At 43.0% G+C, this 26280-nt stretch overlaps 1 protein-coding gene across 1 annotated transcript in view; it reads left to right on the forward strand.

The window, feature by feature from the left end:
- The window catches only part of LOC137341479 (mucin-2-like), a 112555-nt gene that overhangs the window by 16836 nt on the left and 69439 nt on the right, over positions 1 to 26280 (forward strand). The window contains exons 7-20 of the mRNA XM_068004584.1: positions 2929 to 3020; positions 6226 to 6418; positions 6580 to 6705; positions 9950 to 10070; positions 10158 to 10296; positions 10408 to 10500; positions 10592 to 10664; positions 10752 to 10889; positions 12385 to 12543; positions 17307 to 17401; positions 18863 to 18989; positions 25124 to 25358; positions 25442 to 25500; positions 25593 to 25690. Of these exons, the coding sequence (XP_067860685.1) occupies positions 2929 to 3020; positions 6226 to 6418; positions 6580 to 6705; positions 9950 to 10070; positions 10158 to 10296; positions 10408 to 10500; positions 10592 to 10664; positions 10752 to 10889; positions 12385 to 12543; positions 17307 to 17401; positions 18863 to 18989; positions 25124 to 25358; positions 25442 to 25500; positions 25593 to 25690 (1748 nt within the window). The remainder of the gene's footprint in view (positions 1 to 2928; positions 3021 to 6225; positions 6419 to 6579; positions 6706 to 9949; positions 10071 to 10157; positions 10297 to 10407; positions 10501 to 10591; positions 10665 to 10751; positions 10890 to 12384; positions 12544 to 17306; positions 17402 to 18862; positions 18990 to 25123; positions 25359 to 25441; positions 25501 to 25592; positions 25691 to 26280) is intronic.

Raw genomic sequence — 26280 nt, forward strand, 5'->3', positions numbered from 1 at the left:
TTTTGGACTAGCTCGGTGTTTCAGCACAGTATTAAGATTTCCTTATTCCACGTTGCAATCCCATGATGAGACATGGTGAATTAAAGGATAAAATAACTAAGTGGAAATAGGCGATCTTAGTGATAAATAGGATATGGGGTTAGAAACTCAGCCAGGGGTGGAATAGAATGCTCAGGTTACTAACAATCTGCTTCATTCTGAGACACTGGCCAGGGAGTGGAAGATGGAATCAGTGGCAATGGTATGGAGTTTGTGGCAGGGACTGAAAATGATGGCTTCAGTCTTCCCAATGGTGAACTGGAGGAAATTGCGGCTCATCCAAGACTGGATATCAGATTGCAGTCTGACAGCACAGAGGCAGTGGAGGGGTCAAGGGAGGTGGTGGAGAGTAGAGCTGGGTGTCGTCAAAGTATCTGTGGAAGTTGACCCCATATCGTTGGATAATGTCACCAAGGGAAGCATGTAGGTAAGGAAGAGGAGGGGGGCCAAGGATGGATCATATCGGTCTTCAAAGGTAATCGTGCAGGGGCAGGAAGAGAAGCCATTGCTGGAGATGCTCTAGTTATGATTCGATAGGTAAGAGTGGAACCATGTGAAGTCAGTCCCACTGAACTGGACAATGGAGTCGAGGCGTTAGAGGAGGATGGTGTGGTTGACCATACCAAAGGCTGCAGGGAGGTAAAATGCAGCATGGTTACAGTCAGAGATGATATCTTTTGTGACTTTGGTTAGGACTGTTTTAGTGCTGTGGCAGGGCCGAACCCTGGTTGGACAGATTCAAACATGGAGTTGTGGGAAAGATGGGCATAGATGTGGGTGGCAACAATATGTTCAAGGACTTTGGAGAGGAATGGGAGGTTTGAGATGGAGTGGTAGTTTGCAAGGACAGAGGATAAAGGTTTTTTTGAGGAGGAGGGGGTTGATGACTGTGGTTTTGAAAGGGAGGGGGACAGTACCTGTGGAAAGGGAACACATCACTGGCCCTGGCATTTCCCTTAAGGAATGAATTATAGTACGACACAAATCCCAGTTATCGTAGCTGCATTTTTGGTATACCCACGGAACTTCCACTGAATCTTCAAACAGACCAAAGTGCCTGATTATTTCTAACCATACAAAAGATTTCCTCATGTGAAAGGAGAGGCAATCACAATGGTATCAAACTATGCCCATTGTTATCCTACAAGAACGTGTGAAGATTGGAGTTGATAGGAAAATGTCTGAGGATAGTATTTGTACCATACGAGAGCTCTATGTTAAGTTCTATTGGGCTAAGAGATTTTAATTCAATCAAACCACTTTTAGTTTGACATTGTTATAGTCAATTGGATCCTTAGAAAACCAATTCCATGCCAAAGGTCTTAGGGTTGATTCCCCATTCGGGTGATCCTAACGAGGAACAGTGCTCACAGGAAATGCTGGTCAGGAAATTCCATCCCCACAGCCTCTGACTATCCATCCATTTAATTTAAAGGATGTGGCCTATGATTTCTTGACCAGAAATTTAAGGTCAGATCAAAAAATGGCCTGGGTTCCTGGGTATTGGTTGTGAGATTATGTGGTGAGCTAACCCTGCCAGTTTCTGCAGTGTTTGCTCATTTAAGTAATGTTTGATGCTTCCAGCATGTTTTTTTATCATGTGCAAGGAGTGCTGAACTAACTGAGGGGGGTGGGGGGGCTGTGAATATAAAGTGCAGTAGCTGTTAAAGGGCCCATTGCACAGTTCTTTGTGGAGACTGACAGTTGGGTAAAGAAGATGGCTGGAGGAGCTGCTAGAACTATTCCTTCATTGAAGAGAACCTTGAGGTGATGCGGGAGTAGGTGGCAATCAGGAAAGTGGCCATTTTTGGGGCAGCAGGGAATCTACCTAATAGGGCATATAGACCTGGCATCATGTTGTTGACAGTCTGAGTACTATAGAGTGGACCATAGCACTATTCATGTAAGGGCACAAGTGTTGCCTTTAAGACAAAGTCCTGTCAATCAGTCCCTGATGCAGCAGACTGCCTGGCTGTGCCTCAGCCTCAGTTACTTCTCCTTCCTCCTCCTCCTCTTCCTCCTTCTCTGTAGCCAAGGATTCAGGCTTGTCCTCTGGCTGCATATAATGAAATTGTGCAGCACACAGCAGATGCAGAGTTATATTTAACGCTTTCTCCAGGCTGTACCACCTAATCTGTCCAGACATCAGAAGTGCTGCATTGACATGCTGATTGTACATTCTGCCAGAACGCAGTTGGAGGCATGAACCTCTTATTGTTGTACGGCATCGGTATGGAAGTCCCTGACTGGTGTTAGTAAATGGGACAGCAAAGTGTAGCCTTGGTCACACAGCAAGCATCTGTCCATCTGTGTGCTCCTTTATATAGTTGTGGCACCATGGACTGTCACAAGATAAACGCGTTGTGGCTGCTGCTGCTGCTGAGGTGCCTTAGTCTTCTGCTGTTGCGGTGGTCCACAAGACTCATACATTGATGGAATAAAATTCTTTGTGACTCATGTATGCCATACAGTTGTTTGGTGCCTTGATGGTTACATAGGTGCCATCAGTCAGGTTCTGCATTCTTAGGAACCCAGCAACCCGGTAGAAGTGCTGCATCCTCTTGATGCATTCCCTCCTTTCCATTGGCAAAGTAACGAAGGCATTGCCACAGGAGCAGAATAAAGAAAGTTAAGGAAATTACCGGATCTTATAGAGTCTGGTGAAAATGACATTTGTGCACATGAACCAGTGAGAAAATAGTCACGTTTTGCTGCAAAGTAACTTCGTGGCTTAAGCACGTTCAAAAACTCTGCGCATAGTTTGTTGTCGTCACATTGAACTTTACCTCTATTTTTGTATTCAAACAATCCAAACTCACTGAAGGATTTGCTGCATACATGATATTAACCACATTACAAAATCATGGAGTGTCACTTTCTTTGTTTTAGTGAGTGAATTGACGATCCGTAAGCATGTTACATCCAGTAACTGCCCTATCAAACTGCCTACAGACAAAAGATGTCAATCAGCCGATTTAAGTGTAAGTGATTTATTTCCAGAGAGTACTTATTGCTGCATTTACAATTCAATTTGGTACAACTTTGACCTGACTTGAAATCTAGTAACAAATATTTATAAATTGGGTAAGGTGATTGTGCAGGGCATTGAGCAATGTGATGGAATGGTGGGGCATAGGCTGTTGGTTATGATTTGTTAGATTTTTTCAAATACGAGGGTTATGACCATGATTTAGGCTCAAGACCCTGCAATGAGACGTTCCACCACCAAAAATATTTCTGTAAGCTTTATGCGATAGATCTATGAGATGTTTTGCTAGCTGGGCCAATTCTACCTTGCGTGCTCCCAGGGTGTTTTCAAGAAGCTACTCAAAGTTTCCCTTTTTAAACTCTAAAGGTGCAAGGTGTACATGTCTGCCCATGATATGGTTATACTAAAAGAGTTAAATGCAATTCCATATAAGGACAAACTATATAAAGATATATGTAAGCAAACCTATCTCTTATCGATAACTCAGTTAATAAGGTGAATTCCTAACTAATGAGCAAATATGTTTCTGCTCACAGTTCATTTAATGAGATGAATTCCTTCCCAATAAAAAAACAAATATCTTCCTACAGTTGAGATAATGATATCAGTACAATTTCTTATTTCTGTTACTTTATAGTACATTATGTACATTTCTCGAGGAATACATTTTAAAAGCAGAGAAGTTAAACTTATACAGAACCTTGGTTAGACCACACTTAGAGGACTGTGCACAGTTCTGGTATAGAGGCACTGGAAAAGGTGCAAAAAAGATTTACAAAGATGATACCAGAATTGAGAGGATACAACTATCAGGAAAAACTGAACAGGCTGGGAGAAGGCTGAGGGGTGGCCTAATAGAGTTTTTTTAAATTATGAAGGAGTTCGATAGCGCAGATGTAGAGAAGATGTTTCCACTTATGGGTGAGTCCAAAACTAAATAAGAACATAAGAAATAGGAGCAGGAGTAGACCATACGGCCCCTCGAGCCTGCTCTGCCGTTCAATAAGATCATGGCTGATCTTCGACCTCAACTCCACTTTCCTGCCCAATTCCCATATCCCGGGATTCCCTTAGAGTCCAAAAATCTATCGATCTCAGTCTTGAATATACTCAACGACTGAGCATCCACAGCCCTCTAGGGTAGTGAATTCCAAAGATTCACAATCTTTTGAGTGAAGAAATTTCTCCTCATCTCATTCCTAAATGGCTGACCACTTTATCCTGCGACTATGCCCCCCAGTTCCAGACTCTCCAGCCAGGGGAAACAACCTCTCAGCATCTACCCTGTCAAGCCCTTTCAGAATCTTATATGTTTCAATGAGATCACCTCTCATTCTTCTAAACTCCAGAAAGTATAGGCACATTCTACTCAGTCTCTCCTCATAGGACAACCCTCTCATCCCAGGAATCAATCTAGTGAACCTTCGTTGCAACGCCTCTAAGGCAAGTATATCCTTCCTTAGGTAAGGAGACCAAAACTGTACACAGTACTCCAGGTGCGGTCTCACCAAAGCTCTGTGCAATTGTAGCAAGACTTCCTTACTCTTATGCTCCAACCCACTTGCAATAAAGGCTAACATATCATTTGCCTTCCTAATAGCTTGCTGTACCTGCATGTTAGCTTTCTGTGTTTTGTGTACAAGGACACCCAAATCCCTCTGAACACCAACATTTAATAGTTTCTCACTACTTAAAAAATATTCTGTTTTTCTATTCTTCCTACCAAAGTGAATAACCTCACATTTCTCCACATTATACTCTGTCTGCCACCTTCTTGCCCACTTACTTAACCTTCTATATCCCTTTGCAGACTCTTTGGGCTTGGTTGTCAAGTGAAGTAGTGGGTGCGTTGGGGGCGGGGGGCTCTGAAAATCGGGGAAATCCCGAGCGGGTTTGGAACCTGGCTCCAAGCCGCAGAAGTTCGGATTCCCCACTGACGTGTCTGGGTGTGCGCGCGTCTCCCAAATATGGAAATCCCACCGGCAATTAAAGCCGGCGGGATTCATGATTACGCTCATAAATATAAGACAGTCACTAATAAATCCAATAAGGAATTCAGGGGAAACTTCTTTACTCAGAGAGTGGTTAGAATGTGGAACTTGCTAACACACGGAGTGGTTGAGACAAAAAGCATATCCTGCTGTTCCTTTCTCCCTCATGGACTTACCGAGTTTCGCCCTAAATGCATCTATGCTATTTGCCTCAACTGCTCCATGTGGTAGCAAGTTCCACATTCTAACCACTCTCTGGTAAAGAAGTTTCTCAAAGTAGGGAGGGAGGAGGCTCGTGTGGAGCATAAACACCAGCATAGACCAGTTGGGCCGAATGGCCTGTTTCTGTGCTATAAATTCTCTGTAATTCTATAGCACAGCTACTTTTTTCCTGCAATTAATTGTTGTTCAATCAAGTGAATCTGCTGACCACAAGTCTGTTTTTAATTCTGTATTTTAGTACATTTGTTCTAATCTAAACTAGACAATTAGTTTTATGCAGATACAACTCAACTAAGAATCCTAGTACCGACATCACTAGGGCACACCCTCAATTAGGTGATTAGTTTACACAAGCAACCCAATTAAAGTGGCCAGTGTTATAGAGGACAACTTCAGTTGAAAAGTTCAATAGCTGATTCAAAATTCGGTGGACTCCATCTTAGGCAGACGTTTATATCGGCACAATATTATACTTGTCCATTTACTAAAATCTCATCTGTTTACAGAAAATATTAGCAAATGTTTCTAATTATTTGATAATAGATGAAATCAATGGAAATGAAAATTTGTCAATATCTAGCATGGGCAGCCGATCCGTAATGTCACTTTTATGTCAAGGCAGCAAGCTGAAAATCTACCTCCAAATTTTCTGCCACCACTATAGTTCTTTCTGATTTGTGACCACCCATCGAAAGTTTAATTGGAAAATGTTAAAGTTTTGTTCTGTGCTGTTTGATCTCTTTCTATAAACAGTCAGCCTCCTGGATCTAACAATGAATAAAAGTGCTTTTAAATCCTGACTAAATGTATACGCCTCTCTTTGGAAAACTGGGAATCACTTGCTAAATATAATTGTTTTAAAACTGATGCAAAAAGCATTTGAGTTTAACTAGAGACATTCCATAGAAGTAGATTTCACAGCTTCAAGATTCTGCAGTATGTCTCTGTATATGTAGTTTTCATTGTTGTGTTTATTTTCATCAGCGCTGTGAAACAACCATATCGGAACATTTTCTTTCCTGTCCTCATTTTTCTCAATATTATAAAATATGCCAATTGGAGGTTTGTGATTCTCCATCTAACGAACTCAGTAAGCAGTGTCCCACTTTAACAGAAATTGCACGCCTGTGCCCACCATCAAACACTTGGAAGAATTGGAGGGACACCTCAAAATGTGGTATGTTTTCCTGCATATCTAGAAAATAAATCTAAAACATTGTTAAAGGCTAAAGCTCCTAAATATTTTCACTCTTAAATAGAACAAAGATATTTGTGTATTTGTACTTGAACAGTATTATTAGAACTCAAAATGTTAAATGCACTAATCTTCCTTTCTAGGTACGCCTGAATGTCCTGAGAATCAGATTTACGTGGACTGTGGTCAGGCATATATTCCAACATGTACTGATCCAGAGCCTCAGCAACCGAAAGGCATTTGTGTAAATACTTGTGAATGTCCAAAAGGTAACAATATTTTTTTCATTGAGACAGATTCGTTGGGCTCAATTTTAACTTCAAAGTCCGGGTACGCTGGGGGCGGGGGGGGCAAAGAAAATCGGAGAAATCCGGAGCGGGCAGGATTCCCGGCTCTGACCCGCTGAAGAATGCGCACGACCCGGAGTCATTTGGATGCGCGCGCTGTTCCCGAACCCGGAAGTCCCGTCGGCAATTTAAAGCCGGCGGGACGATATTTAAACAAGCAAATGTACCTTAAGGTAGTTTATTTTTTGCCTTTTGGGCTGTTAAAACGATTTTGACCTTACTTGGGCGGCTTTCCCAAGGCTTCCAATTCACACCTGGTGAAACCAGGCATAACGGGCTGGATCAGTCATAAATAAACTAAAGAAATGAATTATAATTACATTTCCTAATAAATAAACATACCTTACAAACGATGTCACCTGCACCCCCCTGCTCCGATATCCGATGTCTCTCCGATGTCTTCTCCCCACACCCCATTCCGATCTTTGTCTCCCCCCCCACCCCCCCCCCAATCTCTCTCGCAACTGCCGATGAGGTCTCTCTCTCTCTCTCTCTTTCTCCCCCCACCCCCAACTCAGATGTGCAGCTCCTGTCGGCAGCTAGCCTGTCAATCAGGCTGGCTGCCGGGCGTGAAACCTGGAAGAGTCTTTGATTGGCCTCATTAGGGTTGTGATTGCAACCTGCCTACTTCCCTTCCAGGTTTGGCGCTCGCAAATCACCCCCCACCGCTGCCATCCCACCGCCCTTTTAAAATTGAGCCCATTATGTTGCATTTAATATTATATCAAGGCAGCTTCCTGTGGCGTTGCACATGATGTGGAGCCAAGACCAATTTGAATTTTTCAATTCAAGCAGGGTTAGAGGATGGGTGATAATGTCATCAATGTGGGGGAGTGGGGATGGGATGGAGGAGGTGCAAGGAGAGGGAAGGGAAAGGGAAAGGGGATCAGGGAGGAAAGAGGTAGAAGAAAGAAGGAATGAAGCATGCGATAACCAGCCACCGAGGAAGAAAAAATAGAACCGGATGGGGCGGTGGGGGTACTGTGGATGGGAAATGCAATCGGGGAGGGGAGGTTCATGTAAAAGTAGAAAGGAAATGGGGTAGGGGAAGCCTGTAATGGGCAACTGAGTCAGTAGGGAGTTGAGGGTAGGATTGGATTGGCAGCCAATGGGGGAAAGGGGGGTAAAATCTTCTTCACCAGGAGGAAGTGGTGCCCATTACTCACTAAGGGTGCAGAGATCTTTCTCTGTGTTGGGGTGTGGGGGGGTTCAGAGCTGAAATGTTGCTCCATGTGGGGTGAGGGGTGTTGAGAACTTAAATCTCACTTGGGGTGGGGGTAAGGGTCATTGCCACAATCACACACCACGGGAAAGGGGGTTGAGGACCAAACTCATCTTTGCTGGGAGGTGTGGTTGACTGCCAATAACTTTCTCAGTAGGGGCCTTTAGTTTGTTCTGGTTGGCAGTCTGGAGGCACATGAGAGCAGCAGGTGAAACTTCCCATTTTGTTACTTTTCCTCTCTTCGAGGGACTGCATTGGACTTTGTTAGGGACTTCTGCATAATAGTATGGCTGACACCAGGGGCATGATTTTAGCCTGGAAAAATAAGTGGGTTGGGGAGGCAGTAAAAGTTGCAAAAATCTAAAACCCACCCATTTCCGGTTTACATGGGGGTGGGACGAGGGGCGGGCGATAACTGACCCCCCGATGATCCTTGGCCCCACCCCGATGACCCCCGACCCCCCACGATGACCCCTCCCCCCCACAATCTAACACTTACCTGAACACGTGCTCTTCCTGGCTCTTCTCCCATCCGACTGAGAGCCAGCCTGTCAATCAGGGCAGCCTGTTAGGCTGGAAACTGACAAAAAAGAAAAAAACGACGTCCTTACGTCAAAATCTTAATCGGGTTTCCCGACAGGAATTCCACCCCCCCCCCCACCCAGGCTAAAATTATGCCCCAGGAATTTGCCTTCTTCCATTCCACTGGGCTATGTCTTGGTGCTTAAACTTTGAGGACCACCATGAATTTTGTTGGCTTGTAGGTCAAACAAAATATAAAATTAGGCAAACACCCTATTAGAGACTCGATGGTGAATAAAAGAAAAGCCTCCAATAAAACATAAATTTCCCACAAGGTGCAATTTGTATAATCACTGTCATAGGTAAAGGAAAATAAGTATAAAAGAAGCATCTCATGGCTGCTCTTTAATGCACAGAGCCTGGATTTGTCAGAGTGTTAGTCATCCCAGCACAAATAAATGGGTAGAAATTAATCCGGGCCCGTTTTCATGCCCAGACTTGGTGCTGTGGAGACAGCGCGTGCCCGAAACAAGAGTCCTGAGGATTGATAGAAATCGTTCCTCGGGCCTCATCTGAATAATTGAGGCAAGATACTGGCACTGGTCAGCCTGGGATGCCTTAAAAATAGGCCCCATAAATTTGGCAGTGTGGCCAACGCCTGCGCAGATTGGTGCAAGCTGTCCCATTGCCAAATCGTTATGCTTTGGCCCGCTTTACGCCTAAAAACGGCGCAACGCATACCATTTTCTACCCCATCGAAATATTTGTGGAAATATGTAGCACACTTTTTCACTCTCCCTACATTTGCTCCCCTCCTGTGCTGAAGGTGCTGGGGATACTGCTGAAAATGTAATTTGCTGTTTGTGTTGGGATAGAGCCATTTCCACATTTAAGTTAAGTCTTGCCATTACCCAGATATTGTCCACATGTTTGACCAGAGAGGAAAAGTTTGGGAAACATGGGGCTGCCTCATTGTAAATTAATTATTTTGCGAACAGTAATTCTGCTTGTGAACATTACCAGCTATGGAGTGAAATGCACCCTTTACCCAGCCTTCAACCATGCACTATCATGGGGGAGGCAAAAAACCAGAGAAACAACCTGTGGCCAATTTAGGAAAACCTTTGGGAAATTCCTCTCCGAATCCCTAAGGCAATCAAGCATGGCTCCAGGAGACTACAATAGTCCATTACTCATCGTCATCCCAGCTAAGTAACAACTTACCTTCTATAACTGGAAATATCCTTCATCAGATAGGTATGAAAGTCCCAATCTAAACCCAACACCAAAATCCCAGTTCTAGACAGGAGATTGTGCCAGAACAAAAATATCACCATTGGTACTGCTATTATAAATGAAAACCTTGTACTTTGCCTTGGTTAGGAATCAATGTACTTTCACATTTATTCTATTCTACTTCAGACACTGTTCTTGATAACATAAGACACACCAACCAATGCATCAACAAAAAAAATTGTCCTTGTGAATACGGTGGAAAGATTTATGAAGTTGGAAAGAGAAGAAACACTGCCTGCCAGACATGGTAATGTATCCTAATTCAGCTCACACTGGGACATCAACTGTGTTATCAAATATTTCACTAAAAACATTGGTCTCTTTTCTTTTTTAGTGTTTGTAATGGTGCACTATGGGAGTGCTCTCATCTTAACTGTTCGAGGAGATGCAAAATAGAAGAAGGAACACATATTACAACATTTGATGGGAAATATTATAATTTGAGGGGAGATTGCTCATTCTTTGCAGTTCGTGTATGTGAGATTTTTTGCTACATTTGTGGTAGACAGTATCTATGATATCCATCCTTGTTGGTCAGGATTTTAAGCTTTATATTTTACAGTCCAATTTTTAAAACCCCACAGGGAACAGACTGGTCAGTAAAGGTCGAGATGCATATGTGTCAAACAGCAATTAAACAGATATGCTTACAGCGTGTTATATTTTCTCAGAGTGAGGTAAGAATTTGTGATATATATTTATTTATATTTTTAGTGCTGTATTTTACATGTTTGAATGATACTAGGAAATTTAATCTTTTTCTTGTAGACCACATATGAATTCAATAACAATGGTAACATTAAATATGGCAAAGAAGAAATTACACTTCCTCTCAACCAGGGTAAGAAAGAATTGACGAAAATTAAGTTCTCCTCTTTAAGAAAAAAATGTTCCATCTTAAATTAAACTAGAGTTTTTTTTTCCACAGCTGGAATAATAATATTTAAACAGTCTTCACAGTTCATTCAATTTGGAACAACATTTGGGCTGAAAATGCAGGTGCAGATATCTCCCATTATGCAGCTTTACATTTCGCTGCAGGAAGATAAAAAAGGAAGTGTAAAAGGTATGGCTCAATAATTATTTAGGTGCAGACAACATTTAAACTCATTGACTGTATCGCCTACAATAACAGTTTCAAGGTAAGTTATTGTGACAAAAATGGAGTGATATTGTCCACAGGTCTTTATGCATTATGTAACATAGTTAAAGAAACCCTTCTGCCACTACATTCTGGGACATCAGTTATGTCTCTGTGACCCTGCCTGAAGCGTATCAAAAAAAGCCAGTCAAGCTGTTGGTTGCGAATAGACGTAGCATCTGGGGAAAATCAATGACCCAGGTGCAAGAAACTCTTAACACATATTACTGGGCAATTAGTCAATGTCACAATCTATTCAGGACAACCTTAGCTTAGACAGCTTTGCTCCTTTTAAGGTCACCAAGAACAGGGGTAATGGGTGAGTGGGACTAAACCCATCCAGGATAGGAAACGGGCAGCAGTGTTTTGAATGAGCTGAAGTTTACAGAGGTGGAATAGTCAAGTCTGGAGGTTTTCAGCATAAGATGGGTTGAGGGAGAAGTGGAGAGGGAGATATTATGGAGGTGCAAGTAAGTGGTTGGAAACTCAGCTCAGGGTCAAAGAAGATGCCGAGGTTGTGAACAGTCTGGTGCAGCCTGATGCAATGGCCATAGACGGGCGCAAAATTGCCGGCAAGGGTTTGTGAAGGGCCACAGGTGGCAGGCTTTGGTCTTCCAAGACTGGATGTTGGACAAGCAGTCTTATAATACAGAGGCAGTGGAGGAGTGAAGAGAGGTGGTGGAGAGGTAAAGCTGGGCGTTCATTTGGAAGCTGACCCCATGTCTGTGGATGATGTGGCCAAGGGGCAGCATGTAGGTGAGGAGGGGGGCCAAGGATAGATCCCTGGGGGACTCTGGAGGAAATGGGGCAGGAAGTGAATCAATTGCTCGGGATGCTCTAGCTATGATCGGGTAGGTGAAAGTGGAACCAAGAGAGAGCAATCCCACTGAGCTGGAGAACGGAGCAGAGGTGTTGGAAGAGGATGATGTGGTTGACTATGTCAAAGGTTGCAGAGAGGTTGAGGAGGACAAGGAAGGAAAATGCATCACAGTCACAAGGAGTGTGACTTGTGAATCTGGTTAGGGTCAATTCAGTACTGTGGCAGGGACAGAAGCCTAATTTAACCATGGAATTGTAGGAAAGGTGGACATGAATTTGGGCGATGGCAATGGTTCAAGGACTTTGAAGAGGAAAGGGAGTTTGGAGATGGGCCGACGGTTTTAGAAGGAGGCTAATAATAGAAATGAAATTGAAGGCAATTGTACGTCAGAGTATTGGCTATAACTGGGATGGTGTTGTCATGAGTTAAAGCCAAATATTAAAATCAATATCATATTTTGTAAATGACTGAGGAATAAACTCTGTAAAATTGTTCAAAGAAACTGGACTATGAGTTGATGATGTGGCCCAGTTAAAACAGCTGCTCAATCAAATCAGATTATTGCATTTTTGTGATATTTTGTAATTGTTTATTTCCCAGGCTTATGCGGCAACTTTAACGACAATGCCGCTGATGACTTCCTGTCTGCGCAGAACATGGTGGAAGAATCATATGTCGATTTTGCTCACTCCTGGCGTGCTAACACTGACTGCAAGCCTCCTGAAAAGGAAAATCCCACTTGCATTAGTTCAGAAAAAGGTAATAGTCTGTTTCAGACCCGGTCTTTTGCTGCAACAGTAATAGCTTCATTTTGTTTTTGCACGTGTATGGTTGTGTCACAGAACATTATCCTAACATCCCTTCCTCGTTGACTTGGATCATTCTGCTGTCACGCAGTGTTTCATCTACAGGATTAAGCTCTGGCAAGAATTTTCTATTGGGGCAGAATTGTATACATTTCTATTTAAATAACAAGTCTGACTGAAGAAATCATGAGAAATGTCTGTATGCATTGTTTATGTGAAACTGTTCAGATACTTGTAAACAATTTTACAACACCAAGTTATAGTCCAGCAATTTTATTTTAAATTCACAAGCTTTCGGAGGCTACCTCCTTCGTCAGGTGAACGATTCACCGTTCACCTGAGGAAGGAGGAAGCCTCCGAAAGCTTGTGAATTTAAAATAAAATTGCTGGACTATAACTTGGTGTTGTAAAATTGTTTACAATTGTCAACCCCAGTCCATCACCGGCATCTCCACATCATGTTCAGATACTGTTTGAGAACATTCAAATGTCTCCTAACTATGAAACAGAACACCTTATTCTCAATCAGTCCTTTATTGGAGGAAAAGATCAACAAATTGTGTGTATGTGGCTTGGATTTCACTCTGGGTTGGAAGTAATGGATTGCCATCTGTGGTAAATGCATCGCTGCCTATTTTCAACGGTTTTATTACTAGCCAGCCGTGAAGATAGGAACAGGAGTAGGCCATTCAGCCCGTCGAGCCTGTTCTGCCATTCAATTAGATTATGGCTGATCTGTAAATTTAACTGTAAATTTAATTTCCATCAAGCTGTCTTTTCACATTGTGGTAGAAATATTTTAGGGCCAACTGTGGTGGTAAATGTGGCAGAATGGCCATTAGGGAAAGATGGGTCAAGGCAACACATAAAAGATTATTGTTACCAGCTCTCTAGCATGCTTTATTAAAAATGGGACTCCCATGTTTAACAAGAGAGGGTTTTATAAAAAAAAAGATCTGGTGGGGATATTATACACACAGGACTTTTGTTCCAAATGACACCCATGTGAAATAGACATCCAGGGATGCAAGAGATTCAGTTGTGAGTGATTGTTGATTTCAAGGGCACAGTAATTGATTGTGCAGCTTTAAATTCAGGACGGTTTCCTAGAGAAATATGTCATGGAACCAACCGGGGAACAGGCTCTTTTAGATCTTGTATTGTGTAATGAGACAGGGTTAATTAGTAATCTCACAGTAAAGGATCCTCTGGGGAAGAGTGATCATAATATGATAGAATTTCACATTGCATTTGAGAGTGACATATTTAAGTCTGAAATTAGAGTATTAAACTTAAATAAAGCCAATTACATAGGTATGAGGGGCAAGATGGCTGAGGTAGATTGGGGAAATTAAAGGATATGATGGTTGAAAATCATTTAAAGAAATATTTCAATATTCTCAGCAAATATACATTCCACTGAGAAATAAAAAACTCCACGGGAAAAGTGATCCATCCATGGCTAACTAAAGAAGTTAAGAATAGTATTAGATTAAAAGAAGAGGCCTATAATATTGCCAAATAGAGTAGTAAGCCCGAGGATTGGGAGAGTTTTAGAAACCAGCAAAGGATGACCAAAAAATTGATAAAAAGGGAGAAAATAGAATATGAAAGTAAACTAGCAAGAAATATAAAAACAGATTGTAAGAGCTTCTACAGGTATGTAAAAAGGAAGAGTAGCAAAAATAAATGTTGGTCCCTTAGAGGCTGAGGCAGGAGAAATTATAATGGGGGATCAGGAAATGGCAGATATATTAAACAAATATTTTGTATCTGTCTTCACAGTAGAAGACACAAAAAGCATATCAAAAATAGTGGGGAACCAAGGGGCTAATGAGAGTGAGGAACTTAAAGTAATTATTACCAGTAGAGAAAAAATACTTGTGAAACTAATGGGACTAAAAACTGATAAATCCCCTGGACCTGATGGCCTACATCTGAAGGTTCTAAAAGAGGTGGCTGCAGAGATAGTGGATGCATTGGTTATGAACTTCCAAAATTCCCTAGAGTCTAGATCGGTCCCAGAGGATTGGAAGGTAGCAAACGTAACCCCACTATTCAAGAAATGAGGGAGAGAGAAATCAAGGAACTACAGACCAGTTAGCCTGACATCAGTCATCGGGAAAATGCTAGAATCCATTATTAAGGAAGTGGTAACAGGGCACTTAGAAAATCATAATATGATTAGGCAGAGTCAACATGGTGTTATGAAAGGGAAATTGTGTTTGACAAATTTATTAGAGCTTTTTAAGGATGTAACTGGCAGGGTAGATAAAGGGGAACCAGTGGATGTAGTATATTTGGATTTTCAAAAGGCATTTGATAAGGTGCCACCTAAAAGGTTGTTATGGAAGATAAGGGCTCATGGGGTTCAGGGTAACATATTAGCATGGAGAGGGGATTGGTTAACGGACAGAAAACAGAGAGTAGGGATAAACGGGTCATTTTCAGGTTGGCAGGCTGTAACTAGTGGGGTACCTCAAGGATCGGTGCTTGGGCCTCAGCTATTTACAATCTATAATAGTGACTTGGATGGAGGGACTGAGTGTAATGTATCTGGGTTTGCTGATGATACAAAGCTAGGTGGGAAAATAAGCTGTGCGGAGGACACAAAAGCCTCAATTTTAAAAGAGTGGCAGGATGGCAGCGGGTTGGGGGGGGGGGGGGTGTGGTGGGGGGGGGGAGTGAAGGTGCGTACAGCAAACCCAAATAAAATCTTACCTTTTCCGACACGATCGTGATGTAATTGATGGTGATTAAAGTTGTTTCCGGGTTTCGTGCCCACAGCCAGCCTGATTGACAGGCTGGCTGCCGACAGGTGCTGCAACGCTGAGGTGGTCGGGGGGGGGGCTGGTGGAGAGAAAGAGAGAGCCGTCATTCAGCACTATGACTGGCACTAATGCAGTTCCCAATAGGAATTCCCTTGCTTAAGATGTTTGGAAGTAGGGGAGGACCAAATAAGGTGTGCCAAATAGATCAGTCTGCATGTAAGGTGTTCTGTGTCTATTGGCTAGTACCCATTGTAGACAGGCGAGCTTATTTCACTTTGGAAGATGATTTGCGCATGTAGAGGCTCCTATTTCTAAAGAAAACTGAGCCAATTACCTCTGGCACCACTAAGATATATGAATAATAAAAACAGAAAATGCTGGAGAAGCTCAGCAAGTCAGGCAGCATCTGCGGAGAAAGAAACAGAGTTAATGTTTCAGGTCGAAGACCCCTCGTCAGATGTATTATATAAGATATATGAATTCCTGATTTCCTCAGAAGCACCCACTTTGCAGTATGTCATGGTGGCAGAAATCTTCACAGGTTATTGGGGGGCCTAATGTAGCGTGTTCACCATCTGCTGCATGTATACCTGCAGTCACCATGCAGCAAAGGACAGGCACATCCAATGACAGTAACAGTCAGCTGTGGCCTGATATTTGATTCCATGCTCTTGCAAGGCATACTGCAAGGCTGACCTGTTGAGATGATGCAGCAGAGCAGCGCAGAGGGTGCTGTAACCTCTTTGTAACCATCTCATGCAGTACCACCTCCACTTCTACACCCTCCAAACCAAGAGTCGGATGCTGGGCTGCTCTGTTCTTTCCTGCAGACTCAAGCCTACATCTTGGGTTTCTTTCCCTTTCATTTTTTGCCTGTCATGCGTCTTTGCCCTTTTTTCTTTCAGGTTTGGCAAAGGCTGCCAATGGTATGAAGTACCTTGTGTGCCTTTCCCATGACTGTAAGGATCTTTGTCACCTTATTCTGTCCCTTCCCTTTAAGTGTCTGTATCGCTTTAAATTTCACCAACATGCAATTTTCCATTCCCACCTTTTGGTGCACTCTCTGCACATATCCAAAAATGTATCTGAAGCTGTGCATAATTATAATGTGCTAACCTTGGAAGGACAATGCATCCATATTTTGCACTGCTCTGAGCATTCCGAACCCTGAACAAAAGTTTTTAAAAAACACACAAGTGAAGAGCGAGACAAAATGGCCAATTTGGCTTTGCTGAATAACTTCACTTTAGGTCAGACTCAACTAGTGAGTTTAACTTAGGGGAAGTTGTAAAAGTATTACTACAACATTGAGGGAAGGTTTCTGTCCAGGACCTTAGGTGTAGCAGTCATTGGGGGCTATATCGCATTGTAGCAAGAGAGGGGGACCTAGGAGCGCAGAGGATCTAAGCAGGCACATAACTCACAGCAGGTACTGCTCCAGGCAGCAGACGTAGTGCAATAGAGCCAACTACACTAGCATAGGTGAGGCGCAGTGCCTGAGGCTGCTCCATTATTGTGCTTAACAGCATTGATAGATTTTTCTCAGCTGGCATTCAGATATTTTCTCTGACAATTGTGCACCCTGAAGCTGGATGATTGAATTTTTCTATTGTGATTGACTGCTAAGTTTTAATTGCACTAATGAAATTGTTTTCTCACACAACGCATGTTTGAAAGCAACACATTCCAGAACTGCCATTATCAGTTCAATAACATTGGAGAAAACATGCTTTTTTCCCCCAATTGTTGTCAAGAGTTTCAGCCCAAAAAACTTCAGCTACAGTGTCATGGTTCATGATATCAGCTGAACTTCTCAAAAATATTATTGACTCAAGGCATGATTTATTCTCACTATATCTGTATTAAAATAAGTTGCTTGTAATATCTGAATTCAATGTACTCCATTGTAGAATATAAGCAATCACATCATCAAATTCTATTACAGATTACTATGCAAAAGAACATTGCTCTCAGCTGATAAATCGCAATAGTGATTTTGGGGATTGTCATTCTATAGTAGATTACATCAAATACTATGAGGTAAGTACGAATATTTTGCAAACATTTGCAAAATGAAAACCTTTCATAATCAAAGTAAAATGTAAAGTTACACAGTCTATATTTAACATCTGTGGAACACTTAATAGAACCAAGGTGTAATCTGTCTGATGAATTAAACTAAAGGTAAAATCTGTCTGATAATCTTTTGATAAATCACTTGCAGTAAGATATATACATATGCGAAAAAAAATCAGGCATTCATTGTATAAGGGGCAATATTTCTTCAGTCACATTATTATAGTTATTGGTCTATTAAGAGCCAGGATCACTATTAAATCATCTGGTCATACAATTATCAAAAATGCTTCATGGGATGATTATTAAGATTTTAGTCAGGATCAATAAAATATTTGATTGTACACACCTATGTTATTACTAATGGATGTAAATATAAAAGTTACATTTGCTTAAAACGCAATGAGAGTGTTATTTAATAAACTAAGGGATCCTGCAAGTCAAGAGAAAAAGGCATTTAACCACGACTCCTATTGTTTTTATGCAGAAAATATCACGTAGAAACAATAGGTTCAAATATTAGGATAACTCATACAGGGGAACCTATAAGGGAAGATAATTTACTGAACTAAAAACTGAGGACACTATTTTGAAAATTATTTATGTCCCAGCTAAAGCTGCAATAGTCGTAAAACTCCTAAGAACTCGAGGAAGCTAAAATAAATCACTCACTTTTACTATAAACCTACTACAAACTAATTAGGCCTGCTTCATTCGTCATATCACAATGTTACATTTGCCGTAAATCTAATTATTCTGGTACAAAAGGCAATGTCGCATGTTAACCCACAATACCATGAAATAATGTGGAACAAAATGGAATGGAAGTCATCAAAAAACCTGGTAGAAAATAAACGGGGTCTACCGCCGGGTGTCCAAAGGACTCGCCTGTTTAATATGGAAATCGGGGTCCAATGATGTAAATAAGACCCTGATTGCAATTTTAAGTCGGAACTGGTCGGTGCCTGCGCCGTAATTGTTATATTATTTTTGTGGGCCCCAGAGGAGTAGGAGTGCCCACATAAATAACATGGGCCGCTGCTGTCTCGGGACCCTCACCCTCCATGTTCTCGATCCCCCCTTCCCCCCGCCCTGCCCTCCCACAACTTACCTTGCGGGCAGCCAACCCAGCCTGATCTTGAGGCCTCAATCTGGCAATCCGATGCCCAGCAGCTCGCCTGCGAAATTTAATTGGGGCTGGGGCCTCAAAATCGTTCATCGTCGGAACGGGCGGCCGACCAGCCCACTCCGCCTGTCGGTCACCCAGTAGTCGAATTCAACCCCTTTGTGTTTTAAAAAGCTGTGATCATTTGACCTCTAGTATGTTCTGGCGTTGTTATTTCTAGATTTTAGATTGCAAAATATACATGAATTTACCAAAGATTAATGAAGAAAATGATTGTTTTAATTGTACTTGTTTTAAAGCTGTGTAAGGATTCCATATGCAACTGTCAGAATATTGATCACTGTATCTGTGCTGCTTTGGGGGCATACGTTCATGCATGTGCTGCAAGAGGTGTCATATTGAGGAAATGGACTGGAAGTGTTTGCAGTAAGTTGAGATCTTTACCTTTCATAGAATTTCACACCGTTTTCTGCAGGGTCAGAATCAGTTGCTTGAAAACAGTTTATAAAATTTACAAATGAATGGAAGTAAATCATGAGTTTTGCTTTGATCTAACTGAAATTAATTTATTGATGCCTAGAGATCAGGCCCATGCTCTTCTAGACTGTCTGATCACCTGTGCTGAGAAACAAAGAATGAGATGTTTGTCAGGATTTTCCTCTGCTTTGAGAAACCTAGAGCATGGGCAAAGACCCATAGGTCTTGATTTTAAGTGAGGTGGGGGGCAGTGGTGGCAGTTGGAGCCCGGGGCAAGGGAGGCCCAAGGTTTCCTTGTGCGGCCCGGAGGAATAATCCTGCTCCTTCGGGCTCACGAGGAAACTTTAAAAAAAATTAAACCTCGCTGGGCCTCTTCTAGCCCTCGATCTAGTTCCCGGTGGGGAAGCCACCCCTGCTCCCCAGCTCAGGCTTCAGGCTGAAATTGCAGTCGAGTCCCAATAACATCACTGGGACCCGATCTGCATATGTAAAGCAGGACCACGCTGCCTTCCGTTGGGTGTCCTGCATGCTTGCTGAAAACAGCAAGTTAAAATCCAATCCCCCGGGAAAGCAGTGGGATCCTTGGGGGTAAGTTAACCCTTATTGTAACTGCCCCACTGCTCAGTTTCCACCAGGTGCAGAGACTTAAAATCGAGGCTCTAATGTACGACATCTTCAAGGCTGAAAAGAGCAGATGAAAAGGAATGGTAAATCAAATAGTAGCGATTAGGTGGTGCAAAGCTTGGGTTTTAGACGCCTGTAGATTGTAAGAGGAAGGAAAGACAGAAGGAGTACTTCTACCCATATTAAGTCTTTCAAGTAAGAGTCTGTGCAACAAGTCATGATTTTAACATTATGAAGGTGGAGGGAGGTGGAAAACCACTTAAGATTGCCTATCTGGAGCTTAAAAGGCACCAATTTTTCTCGACACTGTGCTTGGGGACACTTATTTCCTGGGTGCAAAGCAGAGGAAAAAGAGGCAGAGACCTGTGCCACTGGTATATCACAACTGATTTTAACTCAATGGCCCCGATTTTAGAATGGCAGTGGGATGGCAAAAGGGGGGGGAGGGGTGAATGGGCGCGTGGGTAACCTGACCAATAAAATATGTCCGTTTCGCACATGATCGCTAGCGAATTGGTGCCACTTAATGTGGCTTCCGGGTTTGCTGTCCGAAAGCTGCGCAGCGGGCAGACTGCACACCCGCATCACAGGCTGTCAGCTGGAGGAGCTCTATTAAAAGGGCCATTGCTCCAAAGGCTTTTGCTGGAGCAAAGACCCAGAAATCACAATGGAGCAGCACAGGTGCAAGGCTGCTCCATGGTTTAGCGATGCCTCACAGCAGCAGCTACTGGACGGGGTGAGGGGGAGGAGGGAATTCTTTTACCCTGCGGACGGGAGGAAGTGCCCTGCCTCTGCCACCAAGAAGGCCTGGCTCGAGGTGACAGATGAGGTCACCAGCAGCAACAACATCTCCAAATCTCCTGGATCCAGTGCAGGATGCGTTTCAATGACCTAACTAGGTCAGCAAAAGTGAGTACATTTATTGATTCTCCTACATTCCGTATTCCACATCACCGCTCCCCCCAACTCATTCTGCACTGCCAAGACTACTCCATCACATCACTCCTCACACTCACTCAAGGCTCATCCGCAACTTACTGCACTTCCTCACCTCCCCATTAGTCACCCCACCACTACCACTCACCCCAATCCTCATCCAATGTGATGTCTCTGTCTGATACTCAGCCTCTGAAGCATCTCTTTCACGGTCAGCCTCTACCAAAGCAATGCATTCATTGGTTGACCACTTCACCATCACTCACTCACACATCTGTTCTTTCTCCTCTTCTAGAAGAGAGCTCAGAATGCACGGGAGAGGGCGAGGACCGGAGGGGGGCCACAACAAGTAGTGGTCCTCACAGAGGCAGAGCAGGAGGTGCTGGAGATCAGCCGCACCCTCGAGTGCCTGTCCGTAGGGGATGCCGAGACTGGCACCCCACAAACGTCTGGTGACACAACCTTAACATTCATCACACACAATATGAATTGATGTTAACAATGCTTGCCATGTTCAACACCTCAGTATGCTCATCGCAACATGACACATCTATGATGATGCTTAATATTACCTTCTGTTCTCTTACAGGCCCTTCAACGACCACAGTGACAGCAGAGGGCGATTCCTCAGAGGACCACAAATGAGTCCATTCAGGCCCTGACAACGGCCGTTAGGACTCAGGGTGAACAACATTCTGCCTCCTTAAACGGGCAGACAGATACTTAACAACTGGGCTTCCAAGGCCTCATACATGTCCTCCAAACTGTTTTCCAGCAGGGTGGTAGGAGTGATGTGGGCCTGGTTCAGGGGAGGGATGATGGCGAAAGAGGACTTTGAAGTGGGGACGCCACTTAAAGCGCTCCCACGTCTCACCCGTTGCCCCCCTCTCAACCAGTACCCACAATGCTGCCTCCTCTCCAGGTGGCCGAGTCTGCCCCTGCACAGGTGCAGGTGGAGCATTCTTTGGAGGGGCCCTCACAGGCTCGAAAATCCAGAGGGCATAAGCCCAAAGCATCTAAGCAGTCAGGGCATGAATATGAGCAACCTGCCACTACCTCTGCTGCTGCCACAGGGGATGGATCACGTAGAAGTAGTAGGAAGAGAAAGGCTAAGGTCTTATGATCACAAAGGATATGCACAAGGGTGTCTGGCAGACTGTCATGTTTTTCATTTATATTTGCTTTTTGTTAAACTCACATTAAACATTATGATTGTCACCACTACTACCACATCTTGCCCATTCTTGACTGGCTTTTGTGATAGGGCCTTTTCATGAGCTTCACCATGAACGGTGACACTTGATGCCACCCATTGGGTCACTTTATAGTGGGTGTATTTGTAGTTGCAGGACTGTTTTCTGCAGGGAAGGGTGGTGAGGCTGGTGATGTTACTCGTCCTCGGATGTAGTGGTGAATGCAGCCATGGCACCTCCCCATCCTGATGGTATCAGTTTGAGGGGGTCCGTAAAGTTGGTAAATATGTGTGAATAGAAGAATTGTGAGTGGAAAGTAAGAATTTTCAGTGAAAACACAAAAATCTCGCAGCCAAAAGTTTGTCTGAAAGAACTGAGTGCCCTGCAGCAAGAACTCACCTTTTATCTCTATCTGCCAAACAAGCATTTGAATGTCCAACTGGCTGCTGGCTGAAACACGTCTGGTAGAACATGGAGCGTTTCCCACAGCACGGGAAAAATGCTGAAGATGTTTGAAAATTGGACCCCTGCTTCAATGTGCACAAAATTAAGTACTTCAAGTATCTAAATAATTTTCTTAACTGTCATCCCACCGGTTTTAATTGCCGGTGGGACTTCCGCATTTGTGAGACACACGCGCACCCAGACACGTCAGTGGGGAACCTGAAAGTCTGCGGTTTAGAGCCAGGTTCCGAACCCGCTCAGGATTCCCCGATTTTCGGAGCCCATCTGCCCCCAGTACTTCATTCCAAAATCGAACCAAATATGTCCGTTGAATTTATATAAAGAAGGAAGGAAAAGGGGTAAGCAAGGAAGTCTGTTTTTTTTAAAATTCATTCATGGGATGTGGGCGTCGCTGGCAAGACCAGCATTTATTGTCCATCCCTAATTGCCCTTGAGAAGGTGGTGGTGAGCCGCCTTCTTGAACCGCTGCAGTCCATGTGGCGAAGGTTCTCCCACAGTGCTGATAGGCAGGGAGTTCCAGGATTTTGACCCAGCGACGATGAGGGAACGGGGATATATTTCCAAGTTGGGATGGTGTGTGATTTGGAGGGGAACGTGCAGGCGGTGTTGTTCCCATGTGTCTGCTGCCCTTGTCCTTCTAGGTGGTAGTGGTCGCGGGTTTGGGAGGTGCTGTCAAAGAAGCCTTGTGCATCCTGTAGATGGTACACACAGCAGTCACGGTGCGCCGGTGGTGAAGGGAGTGAATGTTTAGGGTGGTGGATGAGGTGCCAATCAAGCAGGCTGCTTTGTCCTGGAGTGTTGTTGGAGCTGCACTCATCCAGGCAAGTGGAGAGTATTCCATCACACTCCTGACTTGTGCCTTGTAGATAGTGGAAAGGCTTTGGGGAGTCAGGAGGTGAGTCACTCACCGCAGAATACCCAGCCTCTGACCTGCTCTTGTAGCCACAGTATTTATGTGGCTGGTCCAGTTAAATTTCTGGTCAATGGTGACCCCCAGGATGTTGATGGTGGGGGATTCAGCGATGGTAATGTCGTTGAATGTCAAGGGGAGGCGGTTAGACTCTCTCTTGTTGGAGATGATCATTGCCTGGCACTTGTCTGTTGCAAATGTTACTTGCCACTTATCAGCCCAAGCCTGGATGTTGTCCAGGTCTTGCTGCATGTGGGCACATACTGCTTCAATATCTGAGGGGTTGCGAATGGAACTGAATACTGTGCAATCATCAGCAAACATCCCCATTTCTGACCTTATGATGGAAGGAAGGTCATTGATGAAGCAGCTGAAGATGGTTGGGCCTAGGACACTGCACTGAGGAACTCCTGCAGTGATGTCCTGGGGCTGAGATGATTGGCCTCCAACAACCACTACCATCTTCCTTTGTGCTAGGTATGACTCCAGCGAAGGGAGAGTTTTCCCCTTGATTCCCATTGACTTCAATTTTACTAGGGCTCCTTGGTGCCACACTCAGTCAAATGCTGCCTTGATGTCAAGGGCAGTCACTCTCACCTCACCTCTGGAATTCAGCTCTTTTGTCCATGTTTGGACCAAGGCAGTAATGAGGTCTGGAGCCGAGTGGTCCTGGCGGAACCCAAACTGAGCATAAGTGAGCAGGTTATTGGTGAGTAAGTGCCACTTGATAGCACTGTTGACGACATCTTCCATCACTTTGCTGATGATTGGACATAGACTGATGAGGTGGTAATTGGCCGGATTGGATTTGTCCTCCTTTTTGTGGAGGTTCGAAGAGAGGGAACTGAGCTAGCAGTGAAGGCTGGGACTGGATTTGGCCAGTGCTACAGCAGGGAGAAGCATGAACAAAGTATTAAGGCTGCAGTCCTGGAGTTAGGGTGGGAAGAGCAGAAAGAGGGGTCATATATTTGGAGAAAAAGCAATGGGGTCAAGCTTAAATTGGAGCAAGAACAATGCGATTGAGTTTATATGGGAGCAAGAGGGATTACATCAGGAGAGTGAGTTTACGGACACCTGAGGGTTGGAAAGTGGAGGAAATGGGAAAGTCTGATGCCTGGGACTGCAGTCACTTCTGGGAATTGTAGTTATGCTTTGTTAGGTTGCATCAGTTACAACACAACTGCACTCCATGTGCATGCATTGTGAATTGTATTGCGGTTGTTTTGTTAAGAACTTCTAGCCTCAATTAGGCCATGAAGTTTTAGGGGAGGGTGTACTTGAGGTCAAGGGTGTTCATGAGCCCTGATGTGGTGCATTAGGTTATGTGCCTGTGGAGTGAGTAAGAGCAACTAGAAAATGGGATGGGAAAGTTGTTGATTTTTTTTCCCTGAATTAATAAATTTATTTTTTTGTTTATTATGTTTTGAATTTTATTTTTAAGAACATCTAGTGGGGTGGAAAAGGAAATGTTGGAGATTTCTTATTTGGTTGAATGCGATTTCGCTATAATTTTTGGTAGGGTGATTGGGAAGAGATTGAAATTGGAGAGAAAGTTTTTATGCAGTACGATTGATGAGTAACAAAAGCAGAAAATAATACATTTTGAAAACTTTGTTCACTTGCACACTGAACCAGTTAAGAAGAAAACTAACCAATGGCTTGACAGAATTGATATAAACAGCAAAAATGAAAAGCTCTCTTATAAATAGAAGAAAATTAGGATTTAGGGCAAAAAAATTGAATTTAACTATTTTGGAAATCCTTATCTAAAATGGAGCCTGGATAATGCAGACATTAGCAAATGTAGCCTACATTTAAACTGCCAATTGAAAGCATAGTTCTCTTTCAGTCACAATACATAGACATTTTTATTTAGCACTCAAGTATTTTGACTGCTTATTTGTGCTTTCATCAGTCTTCATTTGTATTCTGATGCCAGTGGTTTTTGTTTCTAGATACAACCTGTGCGAAGAGCCGAGTATTTGACAATGACATGAGAGCTTGTAACCGTACCTGCAGATCACTGTCAAAAGCTGATTTCACCTGTGCAGTTAAAGATGTTCCAGTTTATGGCTGTGGCTGTCCTATTGGAAAGTACATGAATGAAAATGGAGTCTGTGTTAATAAAGGAGACTGCTCATGCTACCACAAGGGCATGTATATTCAACCTGGACAGAGCAATGATAATTGGTAAGCATACTGATTACAATCTATCAAAGTTGAATCATTAAACATATGAAAATACACCCTTAGCTTTTCTTTTCTCTCTTCAGCATTTGTAGAGATGGATCACTTTTGTGCGAGAATACGCCTAGCCCTACAAAACCCCCAGGTAAATTATTATGTGTCTTTTAAAGCTGTCAGTACCTGAAACAACTATTGGCATCTGTATGAAATAACCTTCTGTATTTTTTTGTCCATTAGAGTGCCTTGGGAAAAAGAAACATTTTAATTGTTCCCTAACTGGAAACTTAAATCAGAATCACTGCGGAAAGAAATGCAGTAACATCAATTTACCATGCGTAAGTGTTATTGAACACTACAACTTGTCGGAATTGTACATACAACATAGAAGATTGAGCAGTCACACAAAATAGTCTGTTTTAAGTCCTAGCAGAAAGGATAAATAGGCTTTAAACTAGCAAGATGTTGGAGGGGGGGTGGGGGGAGGGAGGGATTTGGTAGCAATTACAAAAACCTAAAGATAAAAGAAACAGGAGATGAGTGTAAAGGTCAGACCGGGGTTAGGAATAAAGATAACATAAATGGTCAGGGAACAAATACAGTTATAAAGCAGAAGTATAAAAGGACTATTAAAAATACAGTAAAAGGTAGAACTGTTAAAGATTAATTAAACTGCATGTACAGCTATGATAAGAAAAGTAAGTTTAGGGGAACATCTAGACAATAGTGATCACAACATAACAAGGTTTAAGATAAAGATTGAGCAGATGTAAGTAAGACAAAGATCAATGTAATAAATTGGGAAAAAAAGTGATGTTAAGGGGCTGAGAATGGAACTAGGGAAAATAAACTTCCAAAATTTACTGACAAACAAAGAAATAGAACAGCAGTGGGAAACATTTAAAATGGTGATCAATAGAGTCCAGGA

This window comes from Heptranchias perlo, chromosome 24 (genome assembly GCF_035084215.1).
Source record: "Heptranchias perlo isolate sHepPer1 chromosome 24, sHepPer1.hap1, whole genome shotgun sequence".
In the NCBI taxonomy this organism is placed as follows: Eukaryota; Metazoa; Chordata; class Chondrichthyes; order Hexanchiformes; family Hexanchidae; genus Heptranchias; species Heptranchias perlo.